At 51.2% G+C, this 23,137-nt stretch overlaps 8 protein-coding genes across 8 annotated transcripts; 2 read left to right on the forward strand and 6 right to left on the reverse strand.

The window, feature by feature from the left end:
• The first annotated feature begins 84 nt into the window (after nt 1-84).
• Nucleotides 85-2,108, forward strand: M438DRAFT_407534 (putative transporter). The gene is made up of 3 exons (XM_029909901.1): nt 85-452; nt 506-895; nt 945-2,108. Exons 1-3 carry the CDS (start codon nt 329-331, stop codon nt 2,009-2,011), a joined length of 1,581 nt encoding a protein of 526 aa, XP_029758068.1. The 5' UTR covers nt 85-328; the 3' UTR covers nt 2,012-2,108.
• A 338-nt stretch (nt 2,109-2,446) lies between these two features.
• M438DRAFT_323377 (MFS general substrate transporter) lies at nt 2,447-4,537 on the reverse strand. Its single transcript, XM_029903006.1, has 4 exons — nt 3,592-4,537; nt 3,305-3,538; nt 3,029-3,251; nt 2,447-2,970 (listed from the first exon to the last, which is right to left on the reverse strand). The coding sequence occupies exons 1-4, from the start codon at nt 4,434-4,436 to the stop codon at nt 2,644-2,646; spliced, it is 1,629 nt and encodes a 542-aa protein (XP_029758069.1). The 5' UTR covers nt 4,437-4,537; the 3' UTR covers nt 2,447-2,643.
• A 300-nt stretch (nt 4,538-4,837) lies between these two features.
• Nucleotides 4,838-6,608, reverse strand: M438DRAFT_347614 (uncharacterized protein). The gene has a single exon (XM_029905941.1). The coding sequence runs from the start codon at nt 6,506-6,508 to the stop codon at nt 4,916-4,918; it is 1,593 nt and encodes a 530-aa protein (XP_029758070.1). The 5' UTR covers nt 6,509-6,608; the 3' UTR covers nt 4,838-4,915.
• Nucleotides 6,609-10,986: 4,378 nt separating this feature from the next.
• M438DRAFT_260345 (uncharacterized protein) lies at nt 10,987-11,508 on the reverse strand (the record flags this gene model as incomplete). The annotated part of the gene is made up of 1 exon (XM_029899770.1): nt 10,987-11,508. A coding segment is annotated over one exon (522 nt), but the record flags the coding sequence as incomplete, so codon positions are not given.
• Nucleotides 11,509-12,457: 949 nt separating this feature from the next.
• M438DRAFT_376381 (nucleotide-binding domain-containing protein) lies at nt 12,458-14,155 on the reverse strand (the record flags this gene model as incomplete). Its single annotated transcript, XM_029908656.1, has 3 exons — nt 12,458-12,486; nt 12,631-12,739; nt 13,226-14,155. The coding sequence occupies 3 exons, from the start codon at nt 14,153-14,155 to the stop codon at nt 12,458-12,460; spliced, it is 1,068 nt and encodes a 355-aa protein (XP_029758072.1).
• Nucleotides 14,156-16,644: 2,489 nt separating this feature from the next.
• M438DRAFT_376382 (MFS quinate transporter-like protein QutD) lies at nt 16,645-18,461 on the forward strand (the record flags this gene model as incomplete). Its single annotated transcript, XM_029908657.1, has 3 exons — nt 16,645-17,067; nt 17,241-17,714; nt 17,766-18,461. The coding sequence occupies 3 exons, from the start codon at nt 16,645-16,647 to the stop codon at nt 18,459-18,461; spliced, it is 1,593 nt and encodes a 530-aa protein (XP_029758073.1).
• Nucleotides 18,462-18,804: 343 nt separating this feature from the next.
• M438DRAFT_323387 (acetyl-CoA synthetase-like protein) lies at nt 18,805-20,596 on the reverse strand (the record flags this gene model as incomplete). Its single annotated transcript, XM_029903007.1, has 3 exons — nt 18,805-19,845; nt 19,902-19,922; nt 19,976-20,596. The coding sequence occupies 3 exons, from the start codon at nt 20,594-20,596 to the stop codon at nt 18,805-18,807; spliced, it is 1,683 nt and encodes a 560-aa protein (XP_029758074.1).
• A 445-nt stretch (nt 20,597-21,041) lies between these two features.
• On the reverse strand, nt 21,042-22,928 carry M438DRAFT_301433 (uncharacterized protein; the record flags this gene model as incomplete). Its single annotated transcript, XM_029902096.1, has 3 exons — nt 21,042-21,495; nt 21,553-22,713; nt 22,770-22,928. 3 exons carry the CDS (start codon nt 22,926-22,928, stop codon nt 21,358-21,360), a joined length of 1,458 nt encoding a protein of 485 aa, XP_029758075.1. The 3' UTR covers nt 21,042-21,357.
• Nucleotides 22,929-23,137: the final 209 nt, after the last annotated feature.

Consider the following 23,137-nt stretch of genomic DNA (forward strand, 5'->3'; position numbering starts at 1 on the left):
CTCCAAACCTTCGTCTTGCGAGGCTTGCGCTCCGCGTTTAGCTGACGGTTTTGACTCTTTGAACACACGGGACTTACGATGTGGGTTTGGCTCCCGATCCATGCACTGGGCGCCAATTTCCTGCTGATTTCCAGAAAGCGTGGCGTGCGTAGGTGGGTGCCGCTGGAAGCCGTTCCTCTATAAGAAGCATGCGACCTGCCAGTCCATACAGGTCAGTGATCATCGTTTTTTTCCAATCGCTTGCAACTTCTTCTTCTCCGCGTGGTCTCCTCATACGACATTCCCATTCACTCGTGCCCATACTACTACCCCGGAAAAACACACAATCATGGGTTTTTTGTCGTTGAAAAAGCCCGACGATGAGGTCGGTGCCGCATGGCCTTCCATCATGGTCGGTGCCTTTGCTGCCTTTGCTGGTATTCTCTACGGTTACGACACAGGAACTATCTCAGGTGCCTAAAACCCTCGTCATTTAGAGGAAGTAAAAGTTCTAACAAAATTCCAGGAATCCAAGAAATGCCTTACTGGATCGAACAATTCAACGACCCTGCCGCCAGTGGAAAGATCTCCCTCATTGTCTCCATTCTCTCAGTCGGTACCTTCGTTGGTGCTCTCGCTGCTGGTCTGATCGCCGACTACACTGGCCGCAAGTGGGGTATCATCATCTGCGCCGCCATTCCATTCAACCTTGGTGTCATTCTTCAGGTCGCTTCCACCGAACAGAGTATGTTCATTGCTGGTAGATTCTTCGCTGGTCTCGGTGTCGGTCTCGTCTCTGTTCAGATTCCTATGTACCAAGCCGAGACTCTGCCCAAGTGGATTCGTGGTTTCATCATTGGTTCTTACCAGCTTTGTATCACCATTGGTCTGCTTTTGGCCTCCCTCATCAACTATGGTATGTCGTTCACTCTTCATCTCTGACTACAAGTACTGACATTCTCCAGCCACCAAGGACCGCGGCGACAGTGGCTCGTACCGTATCCCTCTCGCCATCCAATTCGCCTGGTCGCTCATTCTCTGCATTGGAATGTTCTTCCTCCCCGAAACCCCTCGTTTCTTGATCAAGAAGAACAAGCAAGAACAAGCCAGAAAGTCGCTTCACTTCCTCCGCCGCCTTCCCGAGGACCACCCCGCTCTCACCGCCGAGCTTGCTGAGATCACCGCCAACTACGAGTATGAGATGTCTCTCGGAACTGCTTCCTACCTCGAGTGCTTCAAGGGCAACACTGGCAAGCGTACTTTCACCGGTATTGCCCTCCAGTCTCTCCAGCAGCTTGTTGGTGTCAACTTCATCTTCTACTACGGTACCTCCTACTTCAGCAGAAACGCTCCTGCCGACCCTTCCATCCAGTGGCTGCCCAGTGCCTTCATCCTCTCCGTCATCACCAACGTTATCAACGTCATCTCCACCTTCCCTGGTCTCTGGGCCATTGACCGCTTCGGTCGTCGTCCCGTCCTCCTTGCCGGTGCTCTCGGTATGGGTATCTCGCAGTACATTGTCGCAGCCGCTGGTGTCGCAACATCTCCCACCGACTACACCTCCGCCTGCGCCCAATTCGCCTTCATCTGCATCTACATCTTCTTCTTCGCCTCCACCTTCGGTCCCGCAGCTTGGGTCGTCACTGGCGAGATCTTCCCTCTCAAGGTCCGCGCCAAGTGTCTTTCTATGACCACCGCCGCCAACTGGTTCTTCAACTGGCTCCTCGCTTTCATCACCCCTTACCTCACTGAGGTTCAATACGCCAACCTCGGCCCCAACATCTTCTGGATCTGGGGTGGTTTCTGCTGGATCGCCGTCGCTTTCGTCTGGGCCTTCATCTACGAGACCAAGGATCTTTCCCTCGAGGAGGTCAACGAGCTTTACAACACTGTCGGCAAGGCATGGAAGAGCAAAGCTTACCGCCCCATGATCAGCCAGCAAAATGGCGACTGGGATGCCGCTCGCTCCAAGGCTGAGGCCGAGGGCAAGACCTCTGTCGCTCCCAGCGATGAGATGCTTGAGAAGGCATAGATGCTTTTTATCATGATTTAAATGTTTCTTGTTTTCCCACACGAGTACAGCTGTGATCTGACTCGTTTTTGTATATACCCAATGATCTTAATATGGCATGTGAATATTGCCTTTACATTTTACAACGTATTTCCTTCGTGCTTTTCCTTTTACTTGCTTGTTTGTGCGGATCGTAAAGTGTTTCTTCTGCCAGAAATGAGGCTTGCAGCATTGGTAGTTCATTCTGCATCCAAGACCGAGTGACGTTGACCAAGGAACGGATACCTTGAAAACAAGTCCCGTGGTACAGGTACAAGCTACTTCTCGGCAAGCCACAAAATCACTTGTATCCATGTACAAGCATTCTTTCTTTTCTTCGACAAACCATCGCAAGTTTTGGAAGTGAGCATCATCGCTCGTCTGGTCTTCATCTGGGGTAAACGGAATATCCAATATCAAGAACAAAGAGGTTTTCGGATATCGTGTTTGCGTTATATATACATGTCCCTGGTTCTGATGAAGAGTCGAATAATAATATTCCGAACAAGATTGAACTTTCGCAATGAGCCGTGGTGATATAACTCAAAAGCGACATCCACACGTCAAACCACAACCACAACATCTGCATCCACGAAAACACATTCACATCTTCTTCAATCCCTTTTAACACCAATCTTCCCCACCTTCCTCAACCCAAACACACCCGCCAACAACACGATAATCATCCAAGCAAACAGTGCCCAAAACACCGCTCGGTAACCAGTCATCAACGCATCAGGCGACGTCTTATCCGCAATCCCCGAAGCGGCTGTTCTGGAATCCGCAATGACGGAGGTGATAGTGAGACCGATCGAAGTCCCCAATTGAGCGCAAGTGTTGAAGACGGCACCGCCTAGTGCTTGTGTGCGGAGGGGGAAGATGGAGGAGATGATGAGGAGACCGACTGTGAAGAGGACGTTTACACTGATGCCTTGGAGAAGCTGTGGTTGATGATGTTAGAGGATGCTCTGATTCGGAAGGTCGAAGGGCTGTGCTTACTTGAGCGAAAAATGCCATTTTCCAGTATGTCCAGCGAGGGTTTATGATGGCCATCAACATGGGTGATATGGAGGTGAGTCCGCAAGAAGCTAATACAATCCATACGACGGGCATGCGGTTTACAAAGTAGCCGGTGGAAATGTTGATCATGACTGCTGTGATCAGAGCAGGTAGAATGCGGATGGAAGCTCCAAGCGCCGACAAGCCTTGAACTTGCTGGAAGCTAGTATTGAGTTAGTCTTTGCGCCTAGGTAAGTTGTGGGTGTATGAACTTACAACAAGCTGACATAGACCTCCATACCATTGATGACGGCAGTGCTGAAGAGAATCATGATACAAACACTGGTAAAGCTGAGATTTTGCCAGAAAGAGTTTGGAATGAGAGCAGGTTTTCCAGTCTTCTCTTGCCATGCCATCCAGCATATAAAGGCAGGAACGGTAGCAATACCAACAACCAAAAGTGAAATGGTGGTTGCAGTCTTGATGTTGTGAACGCTGGCCGACAATGTGCTGTAAGTCATGTCAGTATATCATACCATCAAGTTCGAACAATGAAAACTCACGCCAAAGCATATGAGATAGCCACAAGACCAGTAGTCGAGATGATCGTTCCGACCCAGTCAATCTCAGAAGCCAACTGCTTCTTAATGCTGCGTCTAGGGTGCGGACGCGAATTCTTTGGCAGTGCCCAGAATCCGACAAGACCCAAGGTGAAACTTGCGGCAGCCACGAGATAGAAGGCTGGACGCCATCCAACACCGTCAACAAACACACCACCCAGAATCAGGCCAAGCAAAAATCCGAGAGGCCCCGCGAAGCCTAGACAAGAAAATCCCATATTGCGGCGTTGACCATCTTCAACACTTGTCGAGATCATAGACACCGAAGCTGGAACAGCCATAGCATTGGCAACTCCCTGCAATCCACGGAACGCAATGATTTCACCTCCATTGCGCGCGAGACCACAAGCCAGAGCGCTGACGGCAAGCAGGATATTCGCAGACAAAATCAATGGCCGTGTTCCGAGAACATCAGCCAGGGATCCAGCCAACATGAGACACGATCCGGCAGTAAGATAGAATACAGAAGTCGGCCAAAGTTGCAGTCCGGCTTCCATTTCCAGTGCCTTTGCTATAGCGGGGAGACCAATCACAATAATGCCATTGCAGAAACTGGAGAAGAGTTGTACGCCGACTAATTGTGCAATGACAACGATTGTTCGTCCTTTGGAGAGAATGGCCTTCGCTTCGTCGTTGAGAGGTGTCTCATCATCAGATGATGCTTCCAAATCAGTGTTGACAGGCTGAGGATTACATTCGTTCGATGGGCCTGAAATCGAAGGAGTTCTGGTAGTAGTACCGGAAGCGAGCCCGAGACTCGTCAATTCCACAGATGGTTGTTTGCCCATTGTGATCCAGATAATTCGATGTATAGATTGGCTGATGATACTCCTGTATCACAGCGAGGTGCAGAAGAGGACTACATGTTTCCTAGATGACTCTTTGCGCCTTGCGCCTTTGAGCGTTGTCGGAAATATGACAGAATTTGCAAGCTAAATTGCTCCGTAGCTGGGAGTCATAGTTTGCATTTCCCGAAAGTTGCCCGTCAGTTTCCCGCGATTCTTCAAATCCCGTGCGGCAAAACGGCTAAAATCGCAACACCGCGTATGCATTCATACAACTTCTCAGAGATTACTGTTAAGGATGGAGATAATTGACTAGTGGGAGGACAGATTTTATAGTCAGCATCGAAGCAGAAATATACTATCCATCCACATTGTTTTTTTGGGGCGAGGAGGTTCAAAGAATATGTTGTATAGGCCGTCAAGCCCAATATGTCGTAAGTTTGTATTCATGTCTAGCTAAATCAACAATTTGCAAAAGTAAATCAAGCGTGCGCTTGCGCAATCCAAGGTCCATTTCCGTCTCTGAAGACTTCATCTTCCGTTCCACCACAAACATCCTGGTATGGCAACCAAGCACCAACATCATCCCGAACACCGCCCTTCCATTCATCACTGTTCCTCCATTGTCTGCCTCCTGCGACTGCCAGAGTCGTGAGGGGAGTATCCATGTATTGGTCCATGAGAACACGAGCGTAAGGTTGGAACCAAATCTTGTCCCAAACCTTGCGACGGAGATTCTTCATGCCATCGCGATGAGCATTATGGTGAATGATTGCAGGAGTGTAGCCAGTGGGCACGTTGGTAAACAATGGCACTTGAGCCCACTCTTTTGCTTCTAAATCATCGGTACCATTGCTGTGGAATGGTGCGGGTGTCTTTGCGATATCCTGGTGCAAGACGAGCTTGTTCTGTGATTTATCGATGTTGCGCTTGACGTTATAGAAGTCCACCCAAGGCGTATTGTCGAAGTTGACCCACTCTGTGTCGTCTTCAGAGAATACAGTGGGTAAGGAGATGGAGCCCTCGTAGTCGAGACCGATGCCAAATTCCATACTTCTGGTCATGTTTCTCACAGCTTCGAGATCTTGCTCGCGAATTGAGCCTCGTCTGGGATCTTCGCTGCGGAGGCTGATGTGATCCGTCCAAGACATGTCTCTTTGTCGCACAACTTCGCGGTATACTTCTTGGTCGCCGAAGATTGAACCGAAGATGTTTTGATCGCTACCGAAGTTGGGATCCTTCTTCGCACGGTTCAAGGCTTCAGTGAACATCACACGCATGGCACCGGCTGTGCCAACTACAACTCCAGAGTTGAGGTAGCGTGGACGGAACTTGAGGTATGGGTTTCGGTCTCCAACGTCTGTGTCAGTGTCGGGTCCGAAGATATCCTCAGGTAGAGTCGAATTCGGAACGGCATAACAAGGTGCTGCATCTGCTGCCCAAGGCCAACATCTCTTCTGCGCAGAGAAAACAATCTTTTGCTCAATCTTGTTCGTGCTGACGACATGATCACCGAGTTCGCGACGAATGCGTTCGTTTGCTCGGCGATTGATGTCAAAGTAGCGTTCGATGAGGGTCTCAGGCCTCAGTTGGAACCAGGTATCGTAACCATCAGTCATGATGATCAGGTCCTCGTCTTGTTCCGGAGAAAGGCTCTCGAGATATGAAGATACACCGCTAATCTTAGCAATGTGGGAACCTCCAGAGACGAGGTGCGCGTCGTTGAATGTCTTGCCCCAGTTGAGGACTTTTGGTGAAGGGTATCCGAGAACAGCTGCTCCGACGATAGCCTTGCAGAGATTCTCATCTTTTCCTGAAGCCGGTATGAGAAGGTGTACGTTGCCTGGTACTGTCTGTGTAACTGGTGTGGATGACATGTCTGGGCCGGTCCCTGTAAAGAACACAAATGTGATACTGGCAAAGATGAAAGCTGCAATGAGAGCTGGCAGCCTCGCGGCTCTCGCTCTTGTGCTGCTGTATGTTCGTATGTGGTAAAATGCTGGTTCTTGCGCCCAGCGAGGCGACTGTGGTAGCAAATCATGCTTCTTCTCGTACATAGTGTTGTAGTTGGTCATTTTGAGAGAGTGTGATAGTCGACTGGACCAGCCAAATCGAAGTGATTGAAAGAGAGTGTGTGGTATAATGCGAGAACGACGTTCAAGGAGAGCGAGCGTGTCTCCTCATCTTTGAGGCATCCATGACAGTTATATTCGTCGTCAGATGGCGTCTTTGCGGTTGCCAGGGGGTTTTCTTGAGAGCTCCTATCTCGTACGGTTGCAACGTCCTCGGCATCCGTCACAACGTCGCAGTCCGGAAATGCCATCCTCCACGCGAATGACCGGACATTTATCATATATATTTGGTATCATACTGAGTCAGTATGGCTTGTTAAAGCAACCAAAAGTAGGATGCGCTGCATGAACACAAAGGGGTTTATGGTCATGCATCAAGCGGGCGCAAATAAAAGAGTTGATGAGGCTTTTCGCTGGTGACGATGCCGCCATCGCGTGGAGTCTCGAACCCCCCTGTTTGCCAAGCTTCGGTACTTTCAGAGACAACTTTGACCATCACGAGTCGCGACATCTCTCCTGGAAATTGTTCAAGCAGAGGCGACCCACCAAATATTGAACGCATGTACTTGGAAGAATCGATTCAGAAGATTTGCGCGATAAGAAAACAATTTCCCTTCCGATCGGAAGCATCAGCTTGATCAGCTTGATGAGCATGGAGAATTCGAATATTTTGATCACTCAGACGCGAGACGATCACCGACAGACGTTTACTTGTCAAGCCCGGCAAACATATGAACGACGTCGGTATAGTTCAGTCAAACGAAGACACGAGAGACGGTAACAGACAAACCATGCATACGTCTTATCACCGTTGATTCTCGATGCCCGTTTTTGCCGTGCTCGCCATGACACTCTTCATCAGGCAGACAGAACCGAACGTTAATACTGTTGTCGGTACTACCTGCGAACAAAGGTGAGTTTCTTCGTAAGCACGCTATACTTGGCAATATCAACACGTTGATTGTATGGCTTGGTCAGATGGACATGATGGCTACTCTGCCTAGTCAGCAACAAATTGCCGCGTCGTACCGGGTTCGAATGTTTCCTAAGCTTGGCATATTATCTTCGGTCTGATCACCGTGACAACATAGCTATTCTACTGCCAGTCCGCTAAATGGAGGAGTGCTGGTGAATCGTTCAGAATCTTTCTGCGCCACGGTATAGCCCCACTGATCGGCGTCGTATGTACGACTGGTCACACAAATATCGACCGGCAGAGATATCAAGAACAAGCCAACAGAAGCACAACTGATTCTGAAAATTCGCGGCCGTGACCAGAAGTGAATATTCTAGGTCTTGGGGTACCATTTTATTGTCCCTACCACTTCTTGCATGTCAATATCCTTAGAATTGAAGTGGTTAATCTCAGCCTTTGGAGTATCGAGCCAACCAGATCTTCACCAAAGTTGCTTGATGATACAAACCACTTATGTACCGATGCTACGTCTACATTCACGTTGTGCTGAAGGAATGATCGCAGATGTTTTGAATCACAATTCTGATAAAGATACCGAAAGTTTCTAAGGAAAGATATAGTGTGCTAACTACGTGTCGTTCTAATACTCAAAAGAGCAGAAGCTTATATTACATGCGATGATGATACGAAAGGAGATATTTTGCTTCTTCTAGAGGATGAAGGAGACGATGCTACCGAGAACGTAGGCACCGAGACCAACAACACCTCTGAGGTGACCGGCAAGCTCAAGCTTGAGACCAGCGACAACGGAGCAGGCAATGGTGATCAGACCGTGGCAAGCAGTGGCGAGAGTGACAACAACACCCTTGAGAGCGGCGTAACCGCAGACCTTGATGGCGAACTTGACGGTGAACTCGACTTCAACGAGGAGCTCAGCAATCAAGCTGGCAAGTTCAGCCTTGCTGTGACCCGAGATGCCACCGACAGTAGCGAGATGAGCCTTGGCCTGGCCGATGAGAGTAATGAGGACTTGGATATTCTCCTTGACGTCGGCGATGGCTGCAGCGGATGCGGTGCCGGAGATGCCGTTGCAAGTAGCGTTGATCTCAGCGGTGTACGAGTGGATGTGGTCAGCGAGGATCTCGAAGGTACCCCAGACATCGACAGTTGCGTTGAGGCCGAGAGAAACATCAAGAGAGCCACCGGCAGCACCTGAGAGAGAGCCAGATGCGCCCAGTCCAGCGCCGAGTCCAGCAACACCCGAAGTGGCTGCTCCAAGAGCACCAGTTCCGGATGCGCCGATTCCTGCACCCAGTCCAGCGGCACCACCAATGCCTGCGCCCAAACCAGCGGCTCCTGATGCGGCAGCACCAAGGGAACCGGTTCCGGAGGCACCGGCTCCAATACCTGCGCCCAGACCAGCAGCACCGCCAATACCGGCGCCCAATCCTGCGGATCCTGTTGTGGCAGCACCAAGGCCACCAGTCGATGATCCGCCGATTCCTGCTCCCAAACCAGCAGATCCGCCGAGAGAGCCTGAACCGCCAAGACCGGCAGCGCCAGATGCGGCGGCACCGAGGGAACCAGTGCCAGAAGCACCAGCACCAGCTCCGATGCCAGCGCCCAAACCTGCAGATCCGCCGAGAGAGCCTGAACCGCCAAGACCGGCAGCACCTGAAGCGGCAGCACCAGAATCACCGGTTCCAGTTGCACCAGCTCCGATGCCTGCGCCCAAACCTGCAGATCCGCCGAGAGAGCCCGATGCTGAACCTCCAAGTCCGGCAGCGCCTGAAGCGGCAGCACCAAGATCACCGGTTCCAGTTGCACCAGCTGCGAGAGAGCCTGAGGGGGTAGCACCGGCTGATAAAGCGGCGCCAGCTGAAGGAGAGATACCGGCGGACAGAGAACCCTCACCACCGAGACCACCAGAAAGCGAACCCTCACCGCCAACGTTTGCACCAGCTCCACCAGTCACGTCAGGCGAAGAAGCGGAGGCAGTGGGAGTACCGTTGGCAGCATCTGCGATCGAGTCGCTAGGGGACGAGGCAGGGGATGAGCCAGAGACGGAAGCACCACCGTAGGCAGGAACGTCAGAAGGTGAAGATGAGTCAGATCCTGAGGGAGAGCCCTGAGCAGCATCAATGGCGTTGTCACTGGGGGAAGAGCCAGTAGATTCTGTGGAAGAGGCGGGAGACGATTCGGAAGGAGATGAAGCGCTGTTCGAGCCTTGACCGTATGCGGAACCGCTGGACGAGCCAGAAAGACCACCGTACATAGGAGCGTCAGTTCCGGAAGGCGAAGAGGCCGAGTCGGTTGCGGAGGGAGTACCCTGGGCGGCGTCGATAGCATTGTCGCTAGGCGAGGCAGCAGCAGAAGATTCAGCAGGGGATGAAGGGGAAGAGCCGTAAGAGCCGCTGCCGTATCCGGAAGAGCCGTAAGCGGGAATACCGCCAGTGGGCTGAGCTACACCAGCAGGGACGGAGGAACGAGATGCCTGAGCACCGTCGACAGCGTTGTCACTGGGGGAGGCAGGAGCAGAGCCTGAGGGGGCAGCAACGCCAGCCGAGTAACCGTTACCCCAAGTGTAGCCGCCAGTAGGCTGTGCGACACCCGAAGGGCCGTTGGAGATGGAGGTGCCAGTAGCGATCAAAGAAGTAGAAAGAACAGTCGATGATGCGGGGCAATCAGTAACATCTGCTGCGCAAGAGGTGACGGTACCGACGTGAGTGCTGTAGAGAGTTACGGTGATAGGTCCAACCGATGTAGGAGCGGGAGTGTCAGGGCTAGCCTCAGATGAGACGGGGACGGCGGTTTGCCAGTTGCTGGGGTACCAGTTTGTGGGCATTTGGCCCGAGGGTGCAGCAGCGCCGGCAGGCATCGATCCCGAAGGAGCGGCACCACCGGTAGCAGTTCCCCAGTATTGACCGTACGAAGGCATGTTGTTGGGGGTCTCGTCAGAGTTGGCAGGAGGCGAAGGGATAGGCATGACAGTCGAGGTTTGAGGAATGACAACAGTGCTGCCGTATGCGGGAACACCCTCAGAGGCAGCAGGAGTAGACTCGCTGTTGGCAGGGACACCCTCGGATGCGGCGGGAACTCCCTCAGATGCGGCAGGAGTGGTCTCGGGGACACCGTTTGCGGGAACGCCCTGAGAAGCGGCGGGTGTAGCAGCTGCGGAAGAAGGCATAGCGGCATCAACGTCCGAAGTAGATTCGGCGGCAGGAGTCGAGGCACCATAAGCAGGAACGCCCTGAGATGCAGCGGGAGTGGACTCGCCATAAGCGGGAACGCTTGAGGAAGCTGCAGGGACACCCTCCGAAGCGGAAGGAACACCCTCGGAGGCTGCAGGAACACCCTCGGAGGCTGCAGGGGTGGTGTCTGGGGTGCCGTTTGCAGGAACGCCCTGGGAAGCTGCGGGAGTGGCAGCTGCTGAAGAAGGCATAGCAGCATCGACATCCGAGGCGGCCGAAGTGACAGTAGCTCTGTTGGTGATGGTCGAAGTAATGACGCTAGGAGCAGTCAAGACGGTGGTGCTACCAGCAGAAGTTATTGTGTGTCCCACAGGGCAAGTCGTGACTGTCTCGGAGACGACATCAGTCACGTAGACGACCTCAGGGCCGGAAGAGCCCATGGTGGTGGTTCCAGTAACGGCCGGAACGGCGGCAGACGAAGCGGGAGTGGTAGCGCCGTAGTTGCCCTCGCCGAAAGAAGCGGTAGGCAGAGTGGTGATGGCACCCGACTCGCTACCAGCAGCAGTGGTAGGGGTATTGTTGGATGCATCGACATCCGAAGAGGAAGGTGAAGAACCGTAGTTGTCGCCACCGTAAGCGGGAGCCGAGGAGGCGGCAGCGTCGGTCTGCACGGATGAGGGGACTGCTGAACCAGCAGCAGTCGTGGTAACGTAGGCGGTGACGTGCTCAGTGACTGTCTGAGTCTTGGTCTGGGTAGACCACTGGGTGACGGTCAGGACGGTGGTGCCCTTAGACTCTCCAGGTGCGCAAGTGCAAGAGTCATCGCGCTTGTTGTAGGGGGCGGCAGTTGACAAGCCAAAGTAGGCTGCCAGGTACAAGTAGGTGCTAGGCTTCATCTTGAGAAAGAAGCGAAGCGGGTGCTTACGTTGAGATACTGTCGATTAAGGTATAACGAAGGACTGAAACGATCGGTGGGTGTATTAATGACGAAAACAAAGAACGAGGAATTGCTTCAGAGCACAGCTCTTGATTGGCAAAGGAAAGAAAGACGAAATGGGATGATTCGAAAAGTACTGAGAGCCGGCGAAGAGACATGCTTTATACAGAGGATGCATCGACCCGCAAAGGGTGGATTGACCTGCTACAGGATTAGCAACAGAGCATCGATCATACCAGTCTTGCTCGAGATTAAGGATTTTGACAGATTTGCCATGGCCCTGCTGACATGCAAGATGGATACAAGGTGAAGGTTCAGGCGGGACATGGCCGACGACTCATGAATCTGTTGTAATGGGGAAGGCGTAGCGGTGCTAGGCGTGAGAAGTCTCGTGGTGGTAAGACCGAAAGCAGCTTGGTTTGCAAATTAGCTGTCTCAAAGCAGAACCTCGCAGGAAGTCACGGCGAAAAGAAGTATGGTGATCGACAGTCTCAAGTTCGCTCTAGCCTTGTAGAGATGAAACTGGCCATCATGCTCCACAAACCCCAGTTCTCAAAAGATGAATGTGCTTCTGCAGTAAAGACGTTGAGGAGCTCGGTCAAGTTCATGTCTGTTCGTTGAACATGTAACGAGATTGCGGTCAGACAACGTAGAATGATTCTTGACAGCAGCTGGTCGCAGAGATTGAATCCTGACAGGGAAAGAGCTGTTGACGATTACGAAAGCTGTAATCAATCATTGCAGCAGTGATGAATTACAAACTCCGCAGCAGTCTCCGTAACGACAGCTCCAAACTCAGGCGACCACGGAAGGAACGGGAGTGTAGAAAGAGTTGCGTGGATGATTGATTGACTGGATGCTGTCTGTGCGGGAGGCGGTGTTGAAACGCGTGCCTATTTCTGGCTAGGTCAAATACTGGCAGAGATTTGCCAATACGCTGAGCGAAATTTGTTGCTTGTAAGAGGCATCGACGCATTGGAATTTCGTCTCAGCAACTTTCGTAGATTCGTAATCGCGCAATGATGAACAGCAAGCAGAGCCATGTGGAAGTAGTCAGAGTGAAGAACTGATGTTGTGACACGTCGCGGTGCAGAACTCCCCATGATCGACAGTGCAGCGTCGGAAGGCCTCGGGCCGGGGCCAAATTGCAAGCCGACGGCCGAGGAGCTTGGCCAAGAATCCGGCTCAAACTGCCCTGTGCCTTGCGGAGGGCATTTTCGAAACAACCTCTCCCAAGAAGCTTCGTTTCAGCCTCGTAGCACTATCGGCTTTCGAATCACCAGCTCAAAGCCTTCTTGCTTGTGCGAGCCTTCTTTTTTCGCTCTTGATTTGACGCCATAGGATCTACGAGCATTCTTCCGGCCGACAGATCTTTTTCTGGGTGATAGCACTCGAGTACGTGTACGAATACGCAGATGAAAGTGCCTATTTCCTGAATATTGAATAGGAGAATATGCCTTGGATCTTTGACCATATCATGACTCTTGGTGAGAAGACGGCAATGTCCTCAGGCAAAATCGGGTTCATGGATCAGGCGGCATCGACTACGGCTCGGTATCGTTCTTTGCTGCATTTCTCTCACTTCTACTGTTTCTCCATAGTGACATTCTCCCCATTTCACCATAATCGACGAATATCATGGCTGCAGATCTTGTCACAGCCTCCTCCATCAATACCCGGTTGACTATTCGAGGTNTGCCGTCAGGTCGCAAGACTCTCAGATACTTGTCCGTCAAGATGCGCGGCATGCCCTTCTCCGTCTTCTTGACGTCCAAGTTGTCGAGTAGAGGGTTGGCTTTATTGCCAGTAGCCCAAATCAGCATGCCATAGGGAAGTCTACCGTCTTCTTTTGTGTATATGGCATCCTGCTCCACTTTCTCGATATGAGAGCTGGTCTTCAGCTCCACCTTCTTCCGATGAAGAGAATTTGTTGCATAGTCTCCCAGCTTTTCATCAAAGGTTGACAAGATCGTAGGTGCAACATCATGAATGACGATCGTGAGCTTGCCATCAAGGTGGGGATACAGGAATCTCATATCCTGGTTCCAGAGATCGTAAAGCTCCGCCGTAGCCTCAATGCCGATGGCTCCTCCACCAACTACGCGGATAGTCAAGATGTCTCTTTGCTGCTGTTCAGTGACTCCAGGTAACGACGCTGCATCAAGAATTTCCAGTATCCTCTGTTGGATGAGGCGTGCATCATTGGTCGTTCTCAAAAACAGCGCGTGCTCCAAGGCACCCGGCGTTCCAAAAGTTTGAATGTCGCAGCCAGGAGCAATGACAATCTTGTCGTATGGAACTTCGTAATCCTTGTCTTTCCAGAATTCCGATACCGATGGCTTGCATCTGATGATGCGCTTCTCAAGATCAATGTACTCGGCGATTGCTTTGTAATAGTCAACATTCGGTCTACTGCGTCGACGGACGGGCTCCTCGGCAAGTCGGAAGTTGAATAGTCCGCAGGCTGCACTCGCAAGTAAAGGTGTGTATTGAATTGTTCGAACCGGCGATATAATCTTAACATTGTATTTGGCGACATTCAATTGCTGCGACAGGACGAAGCCGGCCCAGCCGCTTCCGATGACGGCAACTGTCGGTTTTGACATGATATTGGTATTTGGGAAGTCGAAAAGAATGTTATCTACCTCTTGTGGTGAATGCTGGAGTTTTGTATCTTGACTGTGTAATCACATATTAACGACTGATGTCACCATTGTTTTGTCCACGAGTATCCTTGTCTTCACCGAGATATGTCAGATCTATCACCGACGGCTTATGCATTTCCACGTATCGCGAGGTCTTCCACCATGGAATCAAGGACAAGCATCATCGAAAGCTGTCGCAATGTACAAGGTTGTTTTGGTGTTGTCGTTACCTATTGGCAAGGTCGAAGCATCGTGCAGCTATGTCAGTGGTCAGTCGTCATAAGACCTGTCATCGCGACGGCCCCAGATCGCACATGCCTGCTACAGTAACGTTATGAGAATGAACATTCGGACTATGACTTGTCTTCGAACCAGACACAGTGTGTTTCGTTTGGCGACAGAAACGCGAAAATTGTCCGAAGGGACTTAGTGCTGACACTGTGATTCGCGATATCGCTGACGTCATGGAGACCTCGGAAAAGGTCGCACCTTGAAAATGGCCAGAGGATGAGAGCAAGAATGTTGCAAGCAGGACAGACGGAGTGAGTTATCAGCACTCTCTCTTACGGAATTGACGAGGAACTGTTTTGCCAGGTGGCTACGTTCGGGGTCTTTTGCGGGCGCACATGCAGCATCGATTCCGTTGGGTTTCCTGTCATACTGCCACGACGCATCGGCCCTCTACTCGAAGGCTTTTCTGGGTGCTCTTTGTCAAATAGCGTCGAGGTATGACTTGTAGACCTCTGATCTAGTACATCTATAGAGATCATGCGCCCCAGCAATCATGGAAAGTCGTTTTACATACCTATAGAGGGATACAGAAAAGTTGTGTGAAGCCAGGCGTCGCGCTTTGGAGGAGATGATGAAGACACCGATCGCATCTACCTTTTTTTTCTGCCTTCACACTGCAAGCGTCGTCGCGGATGATTCACGAATTTGAAGAACGTTTAGTGTATGTTTACTCGTTGTACTCCTTGTTCTTTGAGGGCGCTAATTATTCTCTTTGCTTTCAATACCAGAACAGATGGTGTCCGAAGTGAGATGCCAGAATTCAAGAACGGAAAACATAAATCTGCGAATTATCGGCGACACGACCATCAATTCCTTTCATCATGCCCTCAGATTGGACAGTATTAATTGCAACATAGATTGAGGTTAGTTTGCTAGCGCCAGACTACTTGCTTACTCTTTTATTGAGAGAAAATGATTGGAAGGTGTTGTTGAATGTATCACCCTGTCATCGGCCGAGCGATGTCGATATCGGCGCAAACCTCAATGTATCATAAAACACTTTGAAACCTTTGCAACACTGTAGATTGCGGGTCCTATGGTACTGAAGAAGGGTATGACGACCATAAAGAACATCAGAAACCGAAGTTGATCTTCTCCGCTCACCCCTCCTACATCCGAGGTGCATCATTCAGCCAAGAGTCCTTTCGGAGAAGGATCTCCTATATAAAGCTGCAAACTGCCGTGACTGCTTCCCACCTCCGTCCCCGCACCTTTTTCACACAGCACTCTGCTCCGGACTCGCAATCTGACCCAAACGAAGACCCACAACGACCTCATATCTCTAGACGTTGAGCACGACCGTCAATGCTGACCGAACCTTGCATTTGGTTGGGCGACCTATATTCAGACCCTTGATATGCTCAGCGCACGTTCCGATAGCCTCGCCGCTCGCGTCTCCTTTGATACGACGTTGTGACTCGGCACGAAACCCGGTCTTGGAGGAGTCAGAGAGTTCAGGCGGCCACGCGGCGATGCCTGGCGGTAAACCCGGAAGAAAGAGCAAAGCAAGTTCGAAGTTGTAGAGTTACAAGATGCGTCTGAAGATGGGCACGATTGGCTGCGGAGAGGTCTCATCCGCCCACCCTCGACACGACTAAGATATGGAAACGACTGTGTACTTCGACAGCGCGCCAGCGATTCGAGTAGACTATGACAGGTTCTAGCGAATGGGGACAGACCATTCTGGAAGTAACAAGCGCGGTCAAAAGCGCATTCAGGTAGGAGAAACCGGCTGCTCGGCCCGGGGATGGCTTCGGAAGCAACATTCGGCATCAACATGAGCATCATCGCTGAACACGCATGCCTGCACGTTCTTAGCACTCGTCAAATTAGATGTGTTAAACAGGTAAGAAAACCCCACGGAGTAACTCCAGTACGATCCACAATCCCCTTGGTCTGTGGGAGTTGCTGTGGGGTTGAGTCAGAATCGTGAAAAATCTGGTTGGTTAGACCCGCACCTCCGCGAAGTGGGTGAGAAATTCGGATGCAGATCATTCACCACCTCTGGTCATAATCGACCATTGGATAGCACGGTCACCGGCCTTTGACGTCGGATGCGAACAGTGATGGCGACCCGAGAAGAAGCCCTAGGGGACATGTCAAAAGACTCTTCTCCCTCGTCCTCGTCTTTGCAACCTCCTCCTACCAAGTCTGCGAAAATGGGTGTCCTTGCCAAAATCGAAGACAGACCTACGCCGCCATGCGTCTACAACTGGCGTGTGTACCTTTCGGCCGTCGTTGCTGCCTTCTCTTCTTGCATGATTGGTTATACTACTTCGTTCATTGGCACGACAGTCGCTCTTGATTCATTCCAAGAATACTATGGTCTTGACAAATTGGGCGATTCGAAGTCTAGCTTCATTTCTGCCAACATCGTCTCTCTTTTCCAGGCTGGTGCCTTCTTTGGTTCCATCTTTGCATACACCACATCGTACTTCCTTGGCCGCAGGGCGAGTATCTGGATTTTCATCACAATCTTCCTTGTTGGTGCTGGCATCACATTGAGCCCAAGCCACACATTGGGTCCCCTCTATGCCGGAAGAGTCATCTCTGGCTTCGGTGTAGGCGGATGTACCATGGTGGTAAGTGACGTTCCCCCTTGATGGTCCCATTCCAACATCTTGCTTTTACACCCCCTATTCTCAATCACATCAATCCCGATCGCTTCCGCCTTGCATCAATGTCCCTCCCCAAGTCTTGATTGTGATCAATGAGAGTGTTGTGAATGGCTGGTGGCTAACATGGCTCTGTACAGGTTCCAATTTACCTTTCCGAGATCGCTCCTCCCGCCATCCGTGGTAGACTTGTCGGTCTTTACGAACTTGGATGGCAAACCGGTGGCCTCGTAGGCTTCTGGATTATCTTTGGTGTTTCCGAGTCGTCGCCCCTTACTGGAAGAGATCAATTCTTGGTTCCTTTCGCTATTCAACTCGTCCCGGCCGGTATGGTATTGATCGGAAGTGTTATGCTCAGAGAGACGCCACGCTGGCTGTTCAGCAAGGGTCGCCGTGAGCAAGCCATCAAGAACCTCTGCTGGATCCGTAACCTCGAACCCACCGATCAGTACATCATCGAAGAAGTCGAGATGATGGAGGCCGCAAACGATGAGATACCCAAAGGATTCTTCCAGCCCATCAAGCTCGCACTCACCGACAGAAAGATCTTGTGGCGCCTCTTCCTTGGACATATGCTCTTCGTCTTGCAGAACTTCTCGGGTATTAATGCTATTGTGAGTGTCGCTCCTGTCCTTCTTGCGACTTTTTATACTAACACTTATCAGAACTACTACTCCCCCACCATCTTCAGAACTATGGGTATCAACAGTAACTATACCGTCGACCTCATGACCGGCATCTTCGGTGTTCTCAAGACAGTCATGACAGTCCTCTGGCTCACCGTGCTCGTCGATAAATGGGGCCGCCGTCAACTCCTCGTCTACGGATCCATCGCAGGTGCCTCATGCATGTACATCATTGGCGCCCTCATCACTGCCAAAGTTGGCCAAGGCAACCAAGATACCTCCCACCTGTCTTCCCAAGGTATCGCCACAATCGTCATGGTATACCTCTGGACAACCTTCTACATTCCCTCCTGGAACGGTACTCCCTGGGTCATCAACTCGGAGATGTTCTCAACCGCTTCTCGCAACGTGGGCCAAGTTTCCGCATCCATGGCCAACTGGCTGTGGACGTTCATCATCGCTCGCTTCACTCCAGACATGATTTCCGGCATGGGACCTGATGGCTGTGGCATGTATTTCTTCTTTGCGGGTATGAGCACGTTGTCATTGTTGTTTGTGTGGTATCTGTTGCCAGAGACCAAATCAGTGCCTCTGGATAAGATGAACAGGTTGTTTGAGATCCAGCCGCCGAGAAAAGCGCAGCCGATTTTGATGCAGGAGTTGCAGGATGAGAATTTGGAAATGAGTGTTGCGAATGGGAAAAGGATGAGTCAGTCTTCAGAGCATAGGGCGTAGATTTTTGTGATGATGCAATTGGAATATAGATTTAGATGATAGATGCATAGACTTTTTTGCTGTATTTGTACATACGTTCGTTCATACTCTTTGGATTCTCAGTCGATGTCGGGTTCTTCCTCAACCTTGCAAAATTCGAGCAAAGATGTTTTTGTCTTTGGAAACGTGTTTACCGAGAGCGGCCTCTCCGGTCACACTCATATATCGACAAACAACATCCTGCACATCGACAATTTCGGAATCGCAATTACTCACCTTATGAAGAAAAGTGAAACAAAGTCTTGATTTTTCTCCAGCATCTGCAAACTTCTATTCAAGACCACAGTAACATCGAACATGACCCTCACAATTTCGCCTTCTCCTTTACCGCCTCTTTGACCACAACACCCACTTCCCCTTTCTTCGCCCTATCCTTCAACACCCTCCTCAATATCTTACCACTAGGACTCTTAGGAATCACATCCACGAATTCCACCTCCGCTAACCATTTATATCTAATCTTTCTCTCCCTGACATAATCCAGCAATTCCCTCCCCAGTGCCTCCTCTTTCCCAACACTGTTTGATTTCAGCACTACAAAAGCTTTTGGCTTTTCCCCGGTATAAGTGTCGGGTATCCCAAGGATAGCCACATCTTCCACGAGACTGTGACCGAGGAGTAAATCTTCCAATTCCGCTGGCGCCACCGCATGACCATTCACTTTGATCATTTCTTTTATACGGTCGGTTATTGTGAGAAGACCTTCTTCGTTGATGAATCCTTGATCGCCAGTGTGCAGATATCCTTCTTGATCATATATTTCCTTTGTCGCGGTATCATTGTTCAGATATCCCATGGTGATTTGTGGGCCTTTTGCCAAGATTTCTCCTGGCTCGTTTGTATTGGCCTCCGTGCCATTTTCGCGGATGATCTTGATGGAGGTGGAGGAAACGATTTTTCCGACCGCGTGGGCGTATTTGTAGGAGTAATGGGAAGGAGGATGACCGGTGATGCAACTGCAGGATTCGGTCATACCATAGCCCTGTTTAAACCCGGTATTCGGAAATTTGTTCTGCAGCAGTTGTAATATTTCTTCGCTCAGAGGGGCAGCTCCGGAGGAAAAGCGCTCGATGCAGGAGAGATCATGATTGTCGACTTCTGGATCGCGGACCAAGCGGATGAGTAAAGGAGGGACGAGAAGTAGTTCTTTGATTTTGTATTTCGTGACGGTGGAGAGCATGGTTGGCATTGAGAAGGAGGGGAGCATTATTACTTGGGCGTTCAAGAGGATGGGGAGGTGGAGGATGTGGACGAGACCGGTTATATGGAAGAGTGGGAGGACCGCGAGGATGCGATCGAGATCTGGAGGCGTGATTTTGAGCATTTGGAGGCATTGGGCTATGACCTGGTTTTGGTGTTAGCATGTTGATTGTCAGATGTATGTGATTTGATCTCATGTACGTTTTGATGGGATATCATGACCTAGAATCACATCAGCTTGGTTCTCGTCCAACATGAGGTAAAGCAGCACTCACAGCTTTAGGCAACCCAGTAGTCCCAGAACTAAAACTCAAGAATGCACAAACATGCTTATTCCCCATCCTCCTCACACCCTCCCACTCCTCAACCTGTTCCCCCATCTCCCCCATCTGAATCAACTCACCAATCCCCTTGAACCCATTCTCCTCTCCCTCCAACAAAAAAACACTCTCCCTTCCTATCCCCACAGCTTTCGCAGCTTCAACAGCAACCCCTAATCTCTCCGGATGCGTCATCAAAACCTTGGCCCCAGAAGTCTTGAGCGCATATATCATTTCCTCAACCCCATAAGCAGGACTGGCTCCACTGACCACACCGCCAACACGCAAGACGGCAAACATGGCCACCGGATACCATATCGAGTTTTGAGAAAACAAGATCACCGTGTCGCCGGGCTTGAAATTGTGATGATTGACCAGAGCGGTGGAGAGGGCTGTGGCTTTATTCTTAACATCGAGATAGGAGAGGGAATGTCCTGTGCTGGCGTCCAGGTAACCGGCTAGAGGGCAAGGTAGAGGAGATTGAGATAATGGGCTATGCGTTGAATTGAAGAAAAAGGACCAGATCGATTCTTTTGAAGGAAGATCGATAGGTGGATGGGGAGATTCAAAAGGCATTGTCAAGAAATCTTGAAGATATTGTTCTTTGCTCGAATGTTCGGCGCGAAATCGCAGGTTGCGAAAGGGAGTGGAAATAAGCTCGAGGTGCTACTGCTCTTTTACATGTTTCGCAGCCTCGGATGGAAGAGTTGTGGTTGGAGTGCGGAGAAGGATGGTGTCGATCGAAGAGGATGCGGGGTACTGTATACAGACGTCTACCTGCATCACTCCGAGGCTATACTTGAGCAGTAATTTGCTCCTTACTTCTGAACCACTGTCAAGGATGACCATAACCATGGATTCTTGGCTGTGCAAGAGAGAAGCTGTGAAACGTTGGATTGTTGCAGGAAAGGTACAAATCAATCGCGCTTTGCACGACCATGTCGAACAGGGAGCGGCAGCCCACCTTGAAGCAGCAAACAAATTTCACAAGAGGTTCCGAGACTGTCAAAAGTAGAGACGTGTCTGCACAAGAGGATCAATTTTACTCCTGAAATGCAAAAAAGACGACAAGAGTGTAGTGAGAAAATCCCTGAACGCTCATCGGGATGATTGCAACATAAAAAAAAAGGTGATAAGAAGGGTAAGAAAGGCATTTTTTGGAACCCACTCGTGGAAATAAAGAAATGGATGGAAGAAAATCCCTCCAACATCACTCTCTCTTCTCGTTCTCTTGTATCCGCCAGCATTCCTTGCTCAATTTTTCCATAATCCGAAAGAAGTGAAGCATAACTTTTGGGAAGGGTTCAGAGAGACACAAGTATGGTGGACGCTTGGTTCTACGAAGTCTCCTCGATCTTGGTCTTCTCAAGGTCGGCGGCGACGTTGTCGGCGGAGTTGCCGTTGGTCTTTGCGGAATCCTCGTTGCTGGTCTCGGCCTCAAGGCGCTCGATCTCCTTCTTGGCCTTGTCGACGTTCTGGGAAATATTTGTCAGTATGCTGGCTATGGTCTTCATGGTATCTCAGAAACTCACCTCCTGGGTCTTGCGGTCCTGGTCCTTTTGCCAGCTCTCAAGCTTGGACTTGATTTGCTCAACAACACCGGCAACGGCAGCCTGGGATGATGGGGGCTGGACATCAATCTTGGCGAGCTGCTCGATGACACCGAAGGACAGGTTGAACTTTCCAGCGGGGGCGTCAGGGGCGGGAGAAGCGTTCTGGTTCTTGCGGTTCTTCTTGCCCTTCTTGCCGCCATTACCGGCGAAGTAGTCCTCCTCAGCCTCACCCTTGCGGGGCAGAGCAGTACCCTTGATGCCAGTGGCCTCGACGGTACGGCTGGCCTGAGCAGCGAACTTGCCGGGACCAGCAGCAGCCTTGGCCTCTTGCGATGAAGGGTCGAAGTAGCGGATGAGGGATTGGGCGGTCTGGATCTCGTCACCGTAGGCGGGAGCGCTGGCCTCCTCGAGCTTGGCCTCGGCGACCTGCTTGCGCTTGCCGGCCTCGTAAGCATCACGCTCAGCCTTCTGGCGCTCTCTGCGAACGCGGTATGCTTCCTTCTCGTACTCGGCAAAGGCGCGCTTGGCAGCCCAGTACTTGTCCTTGATCTCCTTGACGTTGGTGTATGCGACCTGCTGGGCCTCGTTTGCGCGGGTGCGCTCGTCGCGGAGCTGGTTCAAGTTCTTGAAGACCTCGTCCTGCTTGCCCTTGATCTCGTCGAGCTCGGTGGTGATCTTGGTGTACTCCTCGGAAAGAGCCTTGCTTGCCGGGTCGTCCATGGACTTCTTGATCTCGGCAATCTGGGCCTTGATGTCGTCAATCTGCTTCTGGGCCTGCTCGAAGCCGGCGAAACCCTTCTTTTGCTTGTTCAAGGCGGTGATCTCGGCGAGGTTCTTCTTCTCGTCGACAATCTTCATGGTGCCGGTCTCGACCTGGGCTTGGAGGCGGTTGATCTCGTTCTGGATGTCTTCGACGGAGCGGAAAGCGACACGGCTGCGGGCAGTCTTTTGCTCTGTGATGCGCGACTTGAGCTGCTCATCGAGACGCTGGATCTGGCCGATCTGCTGGGCGCGACTCGACTTGCCAGACTTTTGTGCCTCGCGGATCTCGTTCAGTCTTGAGCGGAGCTCTTGCTGTCTCTTGGCCTCGGGGGACTCCTTGTTGTTGGGGCGCGAGTCGAGCTTGGCCTTGATGGATTTCTGCAGTCACATGTCAATAAACATCAGAAGCTCTTGTGGGTATATTATGCACGCACCTGTCTCTCAACAGCGGCATCAAGGGCCTTTTGTGCTTCGGCGAGGGACTTCTCATAGTCGGCCTGGTCAGGTCTCTCGGGCTTGGAGAAGGCGGGCTTCTGGGCGCCTGCGTCGATGGTGCTCATGGTGGCAGCGGACGGTGTTGCGAGGTCGGCCATTGTGATTGTACAGAGGTTAAGACTGCTGGTCGAAGGGAAAGGGAGAAAGAAGCCAGCGTTGCAATAACCTTTGCCAAATCTCCCCGTGCTCGAGTCTCGACGACGGGTGATTTTTAGACCCTCGACGAATTGCGGAGAACCTCAAGTCCCGACCAATCACACCACGCGAGGAGTACAGTGACTCTTCTAGACCTCTATACAATCACACA

This window comes from Aureobasidium pullulans (assembly GCF_000721785.1).
Source record: "Aureobasidium pullulans EXF-150 unplaced genomic scaffold scaffold_16, whole genome shotgun sequence".
Classification (NCBI taxonomy): domain Eukaryota; kingdom Fungi; phylum Ascomycota; class Dothideomycetes; order Dothideales; family Saccotheciaceae; genus Aureobasidium; species Aureobasidium pullulans.

Excerpts from the sequence above, each read along its gene's own strand:
- M438DRAFT_323377 (XM_029903006.1), bottom strand. The coding sequence starts at position 4,436 with ATGGGCAAACAACCATCTGTGGAATTGACGAGTCTCGGGCTCGCTTCC. Across the intron at positions 3,539-3,591 it reads GCTATCTCATATGCTTTGGC|CACATTGTCGGCCAGCGTTC; the intron begins GTGAGTTTTCAT and ends CATGACTTACAG. Across the intron at positions 3,252-3,304 it reads GAGGTCTATGTCAGCTTGTT|CTTCCAGCAAGTTCAAGGCT; the intron begins GTAAGTTCATAC and ends ACTCAATACTAG.
- M438DRAFT_407534 (XM_029909901.1), top strand. The coding sequence starts at position 329 with ATGGGTTTTTTGTCGTTGAAAAAGCCCGACGATGAGGTCGGTGCCGCA. Across the intron at positions 453-505 it reads CGACACAGGAACTATCTCAG|GAATCCAAGAAATGCCTTAC; the intron begins GTGCCTAAAACC and ends ACAAAATTCCAG. Across the intron at positions 896-944 it reads GGCCTCCCTCATCAACTATG|CCACCAAGGACCGCGGCGAC; the intron begins GTATGTCGTTCA and ends GACATTCTCCAG.
- M438DRAFT_347614 (XM_029905941.1), bottom strand. The coding sequence starts at position 6,508 with ATGACCAACTACAACACTATGTACGAGAAGAAGCATGATTTGCTACCA.